This window comes from Aotus nancymaae, unplaced genomic scaffold, assembly GCF_030222135.1.
Source record: "Aotus nancymaae isolate 86718 unplaced genomic scaffold, 86718_ANA_hifiasm-v0.15.2.pri h1tg000025l, whole genome shotgun sequence".
Classification (NCBI taxonomy): Eukaryota; Metazoa; Chordata; class Mammalia; order Primates; family Aotidae; genus Aotus; species Aotus nancymaae.
Window position 1 is genome coordinate 16837668 of NW_026988438.1, and position 15963 is coordinate 16853630.

At 34.5% G+C, this 15963-nt stretch overlaps 1 protein-coding gene across 1 annotated transcript in view; it reads right to left on the reverse strand.

The window, feature by feature from the left end:
- VPS50 (VPS50 subunit of EARP/GARPII complex) overlaps nucleotides 1-15963 on the reverse strand; it is a 130394-nt gene that overhangs the window by 15178 nt on the left and 99253 nt on the right. The window contains exons 21-22 of the mRNA XM_021674207.2: nucleotides 7946-8067; nucleotides 4933-5013 (exon numbers count right to left, since the gene is read on the reverse strand). Coding sequence (XP_021529882.2) covers nucleotides 4933-5013; nucleotides 7946-8067 — 203 coding nt within the window. The remainder of the gene's footprint in view (nucleotides 1-4932; nucleotides 5014-7945; nucleotides 8068-15963) is intronic.

Consider the following 15963-nt stretch of genomic DNA (forward strand, 5'->3'; position numbering starts at 1 on the left):
CTACTCCATGGAGGGGAGCGGGAGAAGATAAGAATTCACAAAATTAAATACTGTTTGGCACCAATAGGTTGTCTATGCTATTTAATTCTGGTAGTTACTGATAAGAACCAAGTAAGGGACCGTCAAGTCATTCATGACTCCCCTTCTTCCTCACCTTCCACATCCAATCAGTAAAACATGCCTAAACAGACATCTCTCTTGTTTGTTCCTTCCTGATGTTATTTAAACAGGTTGCAGGCTCCTTAGCAGTCTTGACTGGACTATTCGAAAAGTCCACGAATAGAGCTCTGCCTCTCCTATCTTTATGCCAGTTTCCACATAGTTAACTGGCTCAATTTTTCTACAAAAGTGATGTGAACTTTCTCAAATAGAGATGTGATCATAACACTCTCTGGTTTTAAAGCCTCAATCCATTCCTTCTAGGAAAAAACCTAAACCTGTTGCCATGATATTACCTGTTTATAACTGACTCTAGCCTAAAACACTTTCCCCCAAAATATCTTCCCCCTACTAGAAAATAAACTCCACATGAGTAGGGAGTTTTGTCTGGCTTCCCCACCTGCCCCTACAATTGTATCCTTAATTCCTACAATAGTGCTTGGCACCATATATAGTGATCAACAAACAGATAAGAAATAAACATTTGTTGAATAAGGGTGGCCCACTCTCCTATTTCCTTTAGAGATCTGCTTCAGTGTTCCTTCCCAGAGGGATCTTCTCTAACTGCCCAAATAAAATTGTACCCTTTCTCTCTCTGTCCTTCTCACCTAGTTCTTCATTGATTTCAACATAATCTGATGTTAAATTAGATCTTTATTCCTTTACTGGCTCCTCCACTCTGGGGACCATCAGTCTACCACAAAGTACCTAGGCATGCAATAGGTTTTGTCGAATAAATTAGTAATAAAGATAGCTATCCAACTATCTTGTATCCCATCCTGCACCCTCATCACATAGCTCCTAGTTTTCTGTCTGCTTCCAATACCTCTTACAGTGCTCTCAATTTTCTTCTTAGTTCACATTGTAAACATCTATTTCAGAACAAGTCAAAGACTGGTGAGGAGACCTAAATCTCTGAAACATGTAAAACGAATAAAGCAACTGGGAGAAGAAATGACTCACTTGGGCAAAATGGCTAGGCTAGTCAAAGTGGTCCAAAAGGGGAAGAAATAGAAATAACAGAAAATAGTTCAAGAGAGAAGCATATTTGGCTACATCATAACAAAGCACATTCTATCAGGCAGACTTAAGGCAAGAAGGGCTGCTTTGGGTGGTTATGAGTTCCCAAAATACAACACTGGAGATGTTCAAGCAGAAGCTGACAGTTACTAAGTATGCAGGAATGCTGTACAGATTAAATAAGCACAGATAAGTTTCCTTCTATGAGTAAAAACCTGGAAGATTATGCTTCAACAGTATAACAAAACTCCTTCTAAGCATCAAACACTTCTCCTTATAAAATATTTTATAATTAAACTAAATCTGATATGAACTTTCTGACAATGTTGTACAATCTCAAACTCAAAATAGCTCAAGGATCCCATGAATACCACACACTTAACCACAGCAGTTACTTTTGAATTTCATTCTTTCTGATTAGATATCGCATACACAACATATTTATAAAACTAAAAGTTTCTCTGAATTTAGGTACTAACTACTTAATTAGGAATAGAACAGGGAGGTAACTCTAGAAAATAATGGAAGGCAAGGAGACGGTATATCTACAGCCTGAGAGAATACAGTTCTCTCTCTTATGACAAGAGGAGCCAAAAGCACTTACCTAACTACCTCCTTAGTGCCTCCAACACAAATGCGTTGAGGTCCCTTCTACTCAGGGAGCTCTTTCACAAAAGTGTTCTTTAGATCACTGAAATTGCTGCCCCCACTTCAAAAGGTTTTCATTAAAATATCTTCCTTTGTTCTCAGTTGTGTGCATGGCATTTGAGGCATAAAATTTCTGATAATTATTTGCTTAAAGACTAAAGTTCTGTGTTTATGTTTAGAAAAACACACTTGAAGAGAACAAGAGAGTCATGAAAATGTCAAGCTGACATAAATAAATGGTATGTGCTTACTGCGTACTTAAAAAGCTCCTAAACTAGGTGTTTCAGTTTACATGAGTACATAAGTAAAGGATATAACCCTTTAAAGACTGAGAAATGAAAGCTTAACCACCTTTATTCTCATGGTGAGTCACATTTTTTAGCCTTTCCTGCCACCAAGGTACTACTCCAAAGAGGGTCCATATTTATGAATTTTTCTGGACAAATTTAAAGTACTTTTTATTGTTAAAGATTTAAAGTTGGCTAAAGGGCCAGGCACAATGGCTAATGCCTGTAACCCTAGCACTTTGGGAGGCTGAGGTGGGAGGATAACCTGAGGTCAGGAGTTTGAGACCAGCCTGGCCAACATGGCGAACCCATCACTACTGAAAATACAAAAACTAGCCAGGCATGGTGGTGGGTGCCTGTAATTCCAGTTACTCGGGAGGCTGAGGCAGGAGAATCGTTTGAACCCGGGAGATGGAAGTTGTAGTAAGCCGAGATCGTGCCACTGCACTCCAGCCTGGGTGACAGAGCGAGACTCTGTCTCAAAAATAAATCAATAAATCAATCAAAATAAAAAAGTTGGCTAAAGGTCTTAAAGTACAAAATTTAGTTAGCATTACCAAATGGGTAACTAAAACTTCACATTTCTGCTGTCACTATCACATATACCAGCTTCCTTTCTTACTTTTCCTGTTAGACAACTTTTCTTAAACTTTTCTTTGATGTGACAAACACATTTTCTTAGTTTACATGGAATTTATATGATAAATTATTTCAGGTGGCCTTTTTAAGACCACAGTGATTCCATTTCGCCTTTTACAGCTTAAAGAGAAGTAAAACTTAGAATATCTATATGGAGAAATAAAATTATCAAAAAGTATTTATTAAGATTTTAACTGACATGCAAGAGAAATATAAGGAAAAATATTACTTCAATCTAGTTGGTTTCAGATTGATTAAGCTATAAATTATTTTAACAGCCAAAGAATATATTGAGCAGCAAGAAATTACTGTACTCTGTCAATGTAAATGATTAATTTACAATTAATGTACTCTGTCAATGTAAATGCAGATTAATGAAGTGAAGAAAATTAATACATACCAGCTTAAAAAATCCTGAGATCAAGCAAGGTCTAGTAAATGACAAATATATTTTCTAAAATAACAAACCAATGTTTATCGGTATGAGTAATAATTCAAAACTTGAAGCAGAAATTCACATCTTAAGGGTCAACTCTAGAACTGGAGTTTGATGATCGTAAGACAGTAGCTAGCAGGGATGACACAGACATGCCAGAGTGAATGACTCTAGTGGTAAAATTTGGCCCGTCGATCTTGGGGCTTTCAGTCAGAAACAAGAAAAACTTTAGCTGTGGACTAAGATGTGGAGAGTAAGATCTCAAACTCAAGGTTATACTTAAGTATCAAATAAGAATAAAAATGGAAACAGAAAACTGGAAGTGGAGCTGAAAGCCAATGGATTTTACAAAACAAAGACTAAAAACAACAACAAAAAAAAGAGAAACAAAAACAAAAAGGCTGGATCAAATAAGGAGCCTTGACTCTAAAATTGAAGATCAAGGATTAAACAAATATCAAAACCAAGAAAAACAAGTCCAGTTAAGCCAAGAAACAAGAAACTCAGGTAGTGGAGTATGTTCATCTACTCCATGAACATTTACTGAAGCAATGCTATGTGCCAAGGTAAGTGATATGTCTGTATGTTTTAAAAATGTGATGTTAAGAAAGAAGGATACCAGTTATTTCCTCTGCCCAAGCAGCACTCACCTGAGATACCAGCACATGCCTCTCTCACTTTATTGACACCTCTGTTTAAAATCCCCATCCTATCACTCTGCTTCAGTTTCATCTGAGTACTCATGAGTATCTGATGATATATTTGTTTGTCTTTCTGCTCCAAAAAAAAATAAAAGTTCCAAGACAGGAAATATCTCTTCTGTGCACTGATGAATTCCCAGCCCTGTAACAATGCCTCTCATATAACAATTGTTGCAATTAAGTATTGCTTAAAAGAATTAATAATCATGGTTTTATAAAAGCTTCAATAACAGAAGTATGCACATAATATAGAGCTTATGAAAAAGGAAGAAAATGATTGCTTGTTTGTGTTAGGTTGAAGGAATAAAGGAAAATTCAGAGAAGCCTGGGATTAAAGTAGATGCAGAGAAACGTCTGAACAACATAAATTACTGGCTACAGTGACCAACCACAAGAAAAAAGTTTTTCTCATGTTAAATGCTTATGTTAGCTGAAACATTATAGGTCAACCCTGTGTTGCTGTCTAACCTATCTTCTTAAAACATGCATTTCATCCTGTGACAACCATCAAGAACCAGGCTCCCTACTACACAGCAAACTAAACCCAAACTCTCCTTGAATTTCAAAGCCATTTCAAAAGTGTCTCAAACACTGTCTGCAACCTACTCTGCAGCATAAACCAGTGTCCCAATCATAAGATCTGTCAAACTTTGGGCTACACCCACCTCAAGACCCTTGCTCATCCTATATACCTGAATTCAAAGACTTTTCTCTTTCCCATTAATCCTATGACTGATTTTTGAAGTCTAGCACAAGTGTCACTTCTTCCTTTAGTCCTCCTCTAATATTAGTTTTTCACATAAGCCTTTCTCCTCTTTGAACTTGTGTTTGCTGTATGCCCAATATCACATTCTTTCATGTATACTGGTTTCTCTCTGATCAGACTATAAGCAACCTCTGTTTTACTTCCTATATGCACTCATTTAATTCTGAGGACTCAGCTACTCAATACACATATAGATACACATTTGCATGAAGTTGATTGAATAGCTAATTTCCATTTTATATACTCCAAAAGAATTGATTCCAATTTATTACTTACTAGATCAATAAGGCTTTCCTGTATTCTGTTTAGAGTTGTTCTTAGTCTACTACTACTAAGGCCGAGTCCTGTTGATTCCAACTGAAAAAGAAAAAGGCTTGTTACATCGTTCTAGAGATCATCTTGCAAATGTTACATCTTCAAATTGATCAAAGTATTTGATGAGTCTTCACTCAGATACTTAGCCTTCAGAGGGTTTCCATATTGCATTGACAAATTCTAGCACATCAAGCAAAGAACTCAAATCTCAAAGAAACCAAAGAAACATTTACCTGTGTGCATTTACAGGGCACACTAACATTTATCAATCTTAAGAATTATCAGGGGCGAGTTCTCCAGAATTTCTTTCTCACAAGTCATTACTTTTAGTTGCAAAACTTGAGATTTTAGATAAAGCTATTACACTCTGTTGTATGTAAGGTATGCTGTGCTGTGTTCATGTAGCAGCAGAACAATGTAAAGTGATTTATATTTTTGCTCATTTATTTTTCTTATACAAATTAGCAACAGCCTAAATCCTCATTCAAAAATCAATACAATTTTCTATTAGGCTTGGTAAACATTTCACCTTATAGATAGAACTCTATTCATACAACAAAGCCAAAGCATTTATAAAAACCTTCACACAAGAGCATAAATGAGAAGGGTAAGAATAAGACATGAAAAGCCAGTTAGTCAGCTTCTTGTGTGATGATTCCATTGATGAAAATAAATTTAATTTAGAGATAATCATGCATACTTATAGGCATTTGAAAAAATGTTACAATGTTCTCTATGAGCCAATAAATTTAAAACATTATTAATAGTAAGCTATAAAATATATTTCATTAACAGTAATAGAAATTATGTATGAATATGTGACTATACATGCATGTAAGCATAAATGAACATTTATTATTCCTCTTCCTCTACCATTTGAGATAAAAGAATGAGAAATTATTTACATGTGTCAGAGTCTGAAGTGAAAATAGTGGTGTTGTAACACTGTGCAATAAAACATGAACTAATTTTATATGCCAATTTTATAACTAATATATTTTATTTTCTCTAGGTTTTATAAACAATCCATTTTTCTTCTATTTTCATTCAGTAAGGTATTATTTATAAATTACATTCAGTCTTTTTAAGTACAGTTGGATGAATTTAGTAGTTGCATACAATCTTGCAACCAGCACCATAATATAGAGAAGAGTTCCTTCCCCGTTAATTCCATCTAAATTCTCTCACACAAGTCCCTTTCTTCTGACAAAGAAGCAGATAGAATCATATAACCTGTTTTTCCCATTCTACACATTACCTGATTCCCCCTCCCCTGGTAACACTACGATTCGACAGCTAATGGGGCAATTCGGAATATTTCTTTATATTTATGAGTATGAAAACTTCCATGATTTCTATTGGGCCTGAAAAGCTTATTCTCTTAGGAAATTAAAAGCTACCGCTTCAATATTATACACACGCATGTGCTTATTTGTGCTACTTATTTATTTATTTATAGATTTTCCTTTGTTTCAGTATAAATAGCTCTTAAGGAATCTTACAGAACTGAAAATGCTTTAAATATAAAATTTCAGATTAGTGTGTGCATAACAAACATTAAATCAAATATCCAATATATTTTACAATAAGCACCTAAATATACTTTGCTAAATTTCTCAGGTACTAATGAATGCCATTCTGAAAAAAATCTGTGTCAGTGTATAATCAGCTGGGAAATCACACCCAAAACCATTCAGTTCCCAAAAGTTTCAGAAAGATCTTATTTTAACATATTTTATCAATAATGTGGTCTGTAACTGTTCTGTCCCATAGGATACTAGTCACGTTACTATTTATACTTAAAGATAAATTAACTAAAATTAGATACAATTAAGAATTCCATACCTAAGTCAATTAGTCATACATATTTCAAGTGCTCAACAACCATGTGTGGCTAGTGGTTAGCATACCGGACAGTGCTAATACAGAATGTTTCCACTATTGTGAATTTTCTTAGACAGCACTGGTTTAGCGGCACAGCCCAAAAGACAAAGTAAGACTCACCTACAAGACGAAAACATTCTGACAATTAGCTAAAACTCTACAATGTCTGCCTCCATTAATATTTATTTAGTGAGTTTCTAAATTCAGAGTGGTGAATTAATACATACTTTATAGTACATAAATTCTGCAGCAACATTTTGTCACTGGTCATACTAGCATTCTTTCTAAGAAATATTTTTCAGAATTAAGAACCCAGGAAATTCAGGTCCTATATAAAATGATTATGTCTTTGACATACTTGTGATCACAGCAAGGATATAACTATTAATATAATGAATGTAGTTATGCATTGAAATTTGCATTTTTTTAAAAATATGAAATATAAGTAATATTATTATATATTCATAGGACTCAATAGAATGTTTTTACACAGAAAACTGCCAAACATCTATGAAAACCACATAATTAATTTTAAAGTATTAAATTAGTTACCTGCCTAATATTGTGTTATTTTCTGTGAGTAGTAGAAAAAGATATATTCAATAAGAGCTTTGGAAACACAAAAAGGAGGTGCAGAAAACATTAATTCTGTGGAAGACAGATAGCTGGGTCAGTTCAGATTTTCAATTATTTTAATAAATATTTTTCATTATCTTTTAAATGTATTAGTGACTGCTAAGGTTGTTATCCAATATTTAAAATGTCTCATTTACTGTTTCGTATTTTACAAGGGGCAAGATTTAAATAAAGCAACCTGTACTTTTTTCATTGCCAAAATATCTCAAGGTTAAAAACAGATGTTGTACTTTTTCTGCCAAAAATTTGAATGTGTTCATCATACCAAAGCTTAAAATTAATATATAAACAAGGTAATAAGGCAGACAGAAAGCTGATATCAATAATTTTGTATTTGATGCATAATCTGCAAAATAATGTTTCTGTGTATCTTCTACAGAGAGAATGAAAAACTTTAACATTTATAAAGTAAATTTTAAAAGAAAGATTTTTTTCCTTCTAAAGGTGGACTTACTGAATCATTCCGACCAAAAAAGGTATATATTGCATACAAGTAATAATCAAATAGTTGAGACATGAAATGAATAACATCAAAGGCAATTGGCTTAAGAATGTTCATCATCTGCATATATTTCCCTGAAAAGAAAAAAGAATCAAAAATTAAGTAAAACAAAATTAAAATTTGTTAGTTTATAATTATAAAAAGACAGTAAAATTACTAAAATATTTTAATATAATGAAATATTGCACTCCTTCACACTAGCCATGTCTCACGTACTCAGTAGTCACATGTGGCTAATGGCTACTGTATTGGACAGCACAGATAATGAACAGTTCTATCACCTTTGAAAGCTATATTGGAGAGTACTAACATAAATAATACAATGATATTTTCCTCTTACTACATTTTAGTGTTTCCCAAATTTTTATGGAACTCTTATACTCCTCTACAAATGACACTGTACAAACAAACAACACCAGTTCTCTTTTCTAGGAGTTTCCATTTCAAATAATTTCTTGGAAAATGTTTAAGTTTAATAGAGTAAATACAATATATTTAAGAAAATATTTATTTTTCATAAGCTTATACACACATAGCACAAGCAGAAAAGCAAGAGGAGAAATGATACATGCAAGGGACTATACGTTCCCCTGAATCCTAGCCCTGTGAAATCTTGTGTCAGAGGCCAAGAACATTTATTTATCACTGTAACATTCAAAAGCTCAATATCCACAAAGTGCAAAGAACATATCTTTCTCATTCCTTTTTTTGGAAGATGCCAATATCTCATTCCTTTTCCTCTACATATACAATCAGATATAGTCACAGAAAAAAAAAACAACATAAATCAAACTTCTGCATTTACAAACTTGCTAACGTATTTGAAGGATTCGTTAGAGATGAGATGAATCAAATAACTACAAGTCCACAATTCTGTTTCTTTTATATGGGAAACAATAGGAAAAGAAGCATATCTAGCAAAAATGTTCTATACCTTCTTCTGCAGAGGATCTTAAAACAGGCCATGTGCTTAATTTCCAAATAAGCCAATAATTCAGGTGCTGTCTCTACTTCACATAACGGCTATAATTTTAAATTGGTACTATTAAAGACACCATGACTCAAGAGAAAACACATTTACTGCAGTACAAGAAATGACAAATGTACTCTAATGGAAATGTCTACTATCAAAATCATTTCTTTAAGAACTCAGTACATCTTTCTTAATCTATGTGGGAAATGATTTTAAGTAACAGTCAGATGGTCAAGAAGAGAAACAAACACAAATACACATCAAAACAAAGTAAAAAACACTCAACTCAGATTTTATTCTTATTCCTATTTAAAAATTCTTCTGTTTCAGAATCATCCTTTGCAATTATTTCACACAGTCAGACATATTTTTGAAAAATCTCATTTGAAAAATATTTGAAATATACTGCTCCTAAAACACTCTGGATCATTATGCAGATATTTCCTCAGTTACAAAACATATAGTTACTTAAGCCCCAGCTTGTTAACATATAAAATATGCAACACTGTGAAGAAAAAATATTATATTACTCAGTTTAAAAAAAAGAAAAAGATAAATAAGTAGAATGAGGTAGAATGCAAATAAGTAGGCTGACATGCATCTAGAATACAAGGTCCTCTCCATTCCCCACAATATTAACCACTGTTTAAATACCTAATCTTGAGAAAGGATGTAAAAATGAATTATTCATAGGTAAAGATTCTTTTAAATGTGTATTCAGAAGAAAAAAATACCTGTTCCTGACCACTTTGAAAAGAAAATTAAAACATAAGGATATTAATTTATTCATTCAACAAACACTTTTTGAAGCCTCACTATATACTTTGCCTTGTATTAAGAAACGAGGAATTACACAGAATCCCAGCTGTTGCACCTTAAAAGGCCATACATAGAAGACAATGATCAACAAGCAGACCATCAGTATATTACAGAGCGAATAGTGAGGACTCTGTCTTTCCAGTTCAACTGTCTTTCCAGTTCAAGAGAACAGAACAGGCAGACAGTAGACATTTGGAGGCTCGAGGAGGCGTATATGCCTCCGCAGATCTTACTGAATTAAAAGAGAACCTTACAATGAATTAATTCCTTATCTATGAAGAGAAGAGGGTGAGAAGGCAAAGCTGGTAGGTTTGAGCCCAAGAAAATAAAAAATGTCAAAACATTTCTAGACTAGAGGTTGGTAAATTTTTCCTGTAAAGAACCCAAGAGTCGATAGTTTAGGCTTTGCATATCACACAGTCTCTGTGGCAACTATTCAGCTCTGCTGTCTTCTGTTTCAACTGCTCAACTATGCCACTGTAGCACAACAGCAGCTACAGACAGGCAATATGCAAACAAATGAGCATGGGTGTGCCAATAAAACTTTATTTACAAAAACAGGCAGCCGGCAGCTCAAAATATCTGACATCTCTAGATGATAGACAGTAGATAGGAACAGGCTGATGGAAAAACAAAGAAGTCAATAAAACCATAAGAGGGGCACAAAGGAGGTGGAAGCTATTCAGTAGGACAATAACTACTTAGAATCAAGCTGGAACAGCAGGAGTGAGAAACAGGACTGAAAAAGGATCCAACTATAAGTTCACTTATGGGACAAACTGTACCAGTCTCCACTCCCCCTCCACCACTATTCCTCTCTCCTCTCCAGCAGTTAGAGGTGTAGGATGCTAGAATTTACCCACAAAACAAAACAGAAAACCTTAGGATTCCTCTCCAACAGAAATGATAAACAAACTCAAAAAAAAAAAAAAAAAGATGGGGGGGGCAAAGGAACTTAAAAAAAATAATAAATTGAAAAGCTAAGGCTTCGACCTCATTCTGGGATTTGGAGGATCTGTCCCAATAAAGGCTGCCCTTTCCTATTTTCACACAAAGTTCCCAGTCAGAATTCTACTGAAGAGAAAGAGCCAGCTCAAACATAGTCCTAATTACTCCCAAGAAACACACAATGGCTATGTAAGCCTTCTATTTTAAATCTAAATAGATAATTAAAAAAAACATCAGGCACACAAGAAAACTCAGAGTTTGAAAATAAAAAGGAAAGTTCATCCCAAAGGAAATAGAATAATTCAAGCTAAAAAAGAGAAATATAATAATTATGTAGAACTCAGTAAAAAAAAGAATATGCAAAAAAGAGAGTTTAAAGTTAAATTAAGTCTCTTAAAAGGTATGACAAAAGACAATGCTATGGGAAACATTTGAGGAAACAGATATAAAAGACCAATTTGAGTAATGGAGGAAATTGTTTTAAAAAGAAAGAACAGAGAAAATAGAGGTAAAAATTATCAAAGAAATACCAGTGTCAGTAATAGCTGAGGAACACAGGAGCTTTCAGACCAAAAGAGTCCACAAACTATCAAACACACTTAGAGAAAAAGAAATCAGACACATCAACATAAAATTCTGGATCAAGAAAAAAACATGAAAAGCTTTCAAAGGCAGAGAGAGAAATTCATCTGAGACAGAAGAGAATGCTAGAAGTTCCAGTTCTGAAGAAAATAATTTTTAATCTACAACTCTATTCACAGCTAAATCATCATTCAAGTAAAAGAGCAAAAAAAAGACATTTTCAGACTGACATGAATTCAAAACATTTACTTCTCATCAGCCTTTTCTGGGAAATAACTAGAAGACAAACTGAAACAGACCAAGAAATTGCCTCCACACTGCTGGCAGTGCTTTTCATCACAAGCGCTTCCTTACTGTTGAATGTGTTGCTGTGAGATGTACTACCTTGATCAAAACTTGAATGCATGGTTCTGAAGTGAGCCTGCCTAATTTAAAAAATGTTATCAGTGGTTCAAGATGTAGTTCAGATGCACTCTATCCTTTACTTCCCCCTTTCAGAGTTCCTCACAGAGAGGGCAGAGCGAGAAGCAGACACAGCAGGCCTTGAAACACTGAAGGTTATCTAATGCAGAATGGGTGCCCAGGAAAGGCATCTCTTCCCAAATTACCAATTGTAAGAGTTTACTGTTCCTGCCTCCAAGCTATATTATATTATTTCTGATCTGTGACTAACTTTGTTTAGGAGTGAGAGTTAATGTCCCTGATTTCTTCCACTTGCCGTGAAGCAGGAATGTTAAGAGCCTACTGGCTCTAGGATAAGACAGCCTGGGTTTTACCACTTATCATATGTGTTACAATTTATCTCTCTGAGCTTCAGTTACTTGGTATGTAAAATGGATATTGTGAAGAATTCATAAGAAAATGCATGTGAAGTCTTTACAAAGCATATGATATGTGTTTACCTAGCATCCGATACACACCTAGAAGTCTTAGCCATTGCTAATAGTTATTAGCTATTGCTAATAATTAAGATAATTATGATGATGATGAATGCAATAGGAAGAGGTATAGGATGTTACATAAAGGGAACCTAACCTAATCTGGAGATGAAGACAAGCTTCACAGGGGAAGTACTGTTTTAAAGTCTCTAATCCCAAATCTAGACCATAGGGAAGAGACACACAGAGGGACTGGCAAAGAAACCAACCAAGTAGCAGCATGGACAAGAACTAGAAACAAGAGAATGAGCAGTGGCCTGCCTTAGCCAACTCATCAGTGGGAGACACAGAAGTGTGGCTAAGACAAGAAAGATGGCCCAGAGGGATTCACGGTTTCAACAGTCAGCCAAGCCACACCTTCTGTGTAGAGGAAGGAATACACAAGGGCCGGAAACGTGGGGGAGAAATTTTTCCCATTGTGGATATAACAAAAGAGAAAATGAGTTTCTCCTATATTGAAGATTTTAAAAATTAAGGTTTGTCAGTTCAACATCTATTGGCTTCCTACAAAAAAGTGAAAAGGACTTGGCCAGGTGCCACATATAGATGCTACAAAAATGATTTAAGACTCTTTTTTCATCTGTAGGAGTTTATAATCTCATGGGACACAAACAGGAATAGATTCTGGGTTGGAAGCATATTCATTACTCTTATTTCAGTACACTAATTCGAGAAATCATCAATGAATATAAATAGCATATAAAGCCATAACAGTACATGAGATAAACTGGAAAAGCTATATATGAGGCATAAAGGAAAGGAAAGTTGGCTCGGCTCAAGCAATTCAGGAAAAGGTATTGAATAATAACATGAAGACCAGAGTAAAATATTAACACGTCCATTACCTAAGTGCCTGGCTACCAGTTTTTATTTTTTAAATATTATATCTCAGCCCCCCAAATCTCCAACATCATTTTCTTATGACACATACTGAAGGATGGTGCTTTTAGGATTATGCTCTCAAAAGATCAGGCTATACATACACTAGCAACTCAGAAAATATTTTTAAATGTTAAAAATATCAATTCATGTAAATAATATCTAAATATAATATGTTGTCTTATAGTATTAAAATATAGAAAATTATAGTATTAGTACTTAGAAATATACATATATATTATAATGATGTATCATTATTATAGTGAGTATAAATAGAAATACTAGAATGTAGCTTAAAGAAAATGACAAATTTTTTTCCTTAAGCATTACATATGAAAATACTGTTTCTTAAAATACAACTTAATCATAAAACAAAGTTTTAAAATTTTAAAACAAACAAAAATGTATTGTGATACTTCTGTAAGACTACACTTATGACTTCATGGAACTTCATCCACATATCTGAAATAAGGATACTTTAAAAACAATTTACATTCAAAAAAACAAAAGAAGCTACCATTTTAATTATCTGTTATGTAATCAAGAATGTTCCTGTTAAATACACATTGTTTTACATTTTAATTAGGAAAGGAACAGAAAGGAACTAATGGTTCCGAAAGTGAGGTCCCTAGACCAGCTGCATCAGCATTACCTGGAAACTTGTTAAAGATGCCCATTCTAAGGTTACACCCTAGACCTATTGAATCAGATACTCTGGGGGTGGGGGACAGCAATCTGTGTTTTGTTTGTTTGTTTGTTTGTTTGAGACAGAGTCTTGCCATGTCACCAAGGCTGGAGTGCAGTGGTGCAATCTCAGCTTGCTGCAACCTTGGCTTGCTGCAACCTCTGCCTCCTGGGTTCAAGCCATTCTCATGCCTCAGCCTCCCAAGTAGCTGGGATTAAGGAGCACTCCACCACGTCTGGCTAATTTTTGTATTTTTAGTAGAGACAGGGTATTGCCATGTTGGTCAAGCTGCTCTTGAACTCCGTATCGTCCTCTCATCTTCCCTTTGTCATTTCTAGCATTGTAACTGGTTAATCACACAAACCTAAAATTTGAGTGATCCCTCATCACTGATTCACCAATCCTGTCTGTTGTATTTCTAAAATCTATCAAATCTGTCATCTTCTCTCTATTACAATGGCCACTGCCATATATAGGCTTATGTCCTCAACATCCCTTGCCCGGGAGACTTCAACGGTCTGCGATACAGTCTTTGACCTTCTCCGGTTTCCCCTTAGCCAAAGTCAATCCCTTATTTACACTTTTTTAAAAACAACAAATCTGCTGGGGTCTCTCCCCTGTTAGAAATCCCTTACGGAGCTTATGTCCAAGCTGCACAGGGCAGGCTATGAGGCCCTCTGATACCCAATTCTTGCCCATCTTTCTTGTCACATCTCCTCTGCTTCTGCCTCCAGCCCCCATCATGTTTCTTACATGCTAGCAAAGTAGACTACTGGGGTCTCTGAATACACCATGTCTTGCACATGTTCTTTCTGTCTAAAATGCCTTTACCAATGTCTATCTTCATCTATGAGAACCTATTCATCTTTCAAACTCAATTAGGATGTCAGCCCCCACAGTGAGTCAGTCCTTTTACTTGCTACCCAAAAAGGAAAGTTAATCATCATTATTTCGCTCTGCCTCTTTTCTATTTATGCTTACAACAATACACTGTAATTTTTTTTTATTTTGTATGTTATTTCCCATGTTGGGCTCCTTAAGTACAAAGACTATGTTTTCTTCATGACTGTATCTCCTACAGCTAGCCTGAAGTAAAGTAGTGACTCAAAAAAAATCTGTTGGACTAAAAATGATGAATGCAATATACATGGCAAAAAAAAGAACTAATTTCCTTAATGTTGAAATTAAAACCTATGATTTCCTTATTATATAAAAATGAGCAGTGGATATGAATATATAGTTCACAAGTAAATAGAAATGTCTTTTAAGCATATGAAAAGATGCTTCGGTTCATTCATAATTAAATACATTTTTGAAAGAGATGCCATTTTTAAACTATCAGACTGGCAAGCACCCAAAGCTGGAGGATACACAGTGTTGCTGAGACTAAGAAAAGAACTATCCTCAAATACTGCTGATGAATGGTAAACTAACAGAACTCTTTTTGTAAGCCTGTTAGCAACCTCATTGATAAACTGGAAGTATCCATCAAAACTGGAAATGTATATATTCTTTGATCCAGCTGGAGGAAGTAGTTATAGGAATTTGTTCTATAGCTCTATTTTATATGCACAAAGATATTTCTTCAAGGATACTTGCTGTGGCAGTTCGTAGTATGAAAGGACTCAACTATATGTTTAAAGTAGAACACGTGTAAATTGTGGCACTTATAATATTGCATCTATACAACAGGAAAAAAGAATGAAATAAATACATACTAAGATAGGTAATATCGTAAGCTATTTTAAGTGTAACCTTAAGATATTTGAAGTAAAAAAGCCAGATTAAAAACAGTATAGATCATATAATCCAATTTTTAAAGCAAACAAAAACAACAAAAAATAGAGGAGAGGAGATATACATATTAAATATATTTGTACTAACACTCATATTTCCAGAAGAAAACAGTAGAAACTGATTAGTTTTGTCTGAGGAAGGAGACTTGGAGCCCAAGGGCTCTGCTTATACCTTGGGGTATTTTAATTTTTAACCATTTTCATTCATTACTTTTCTATTTAAAATCCTCAATGATAAAGAGTATGCCAGCAAACTAAACTGCTGGGAAAATTCATCAGTCTGCCATCTAGTATTTGATCTTCCCCCAGTGAAAAGAATGTGCCAATGAAGGAGTGGATCTCTCGACTCC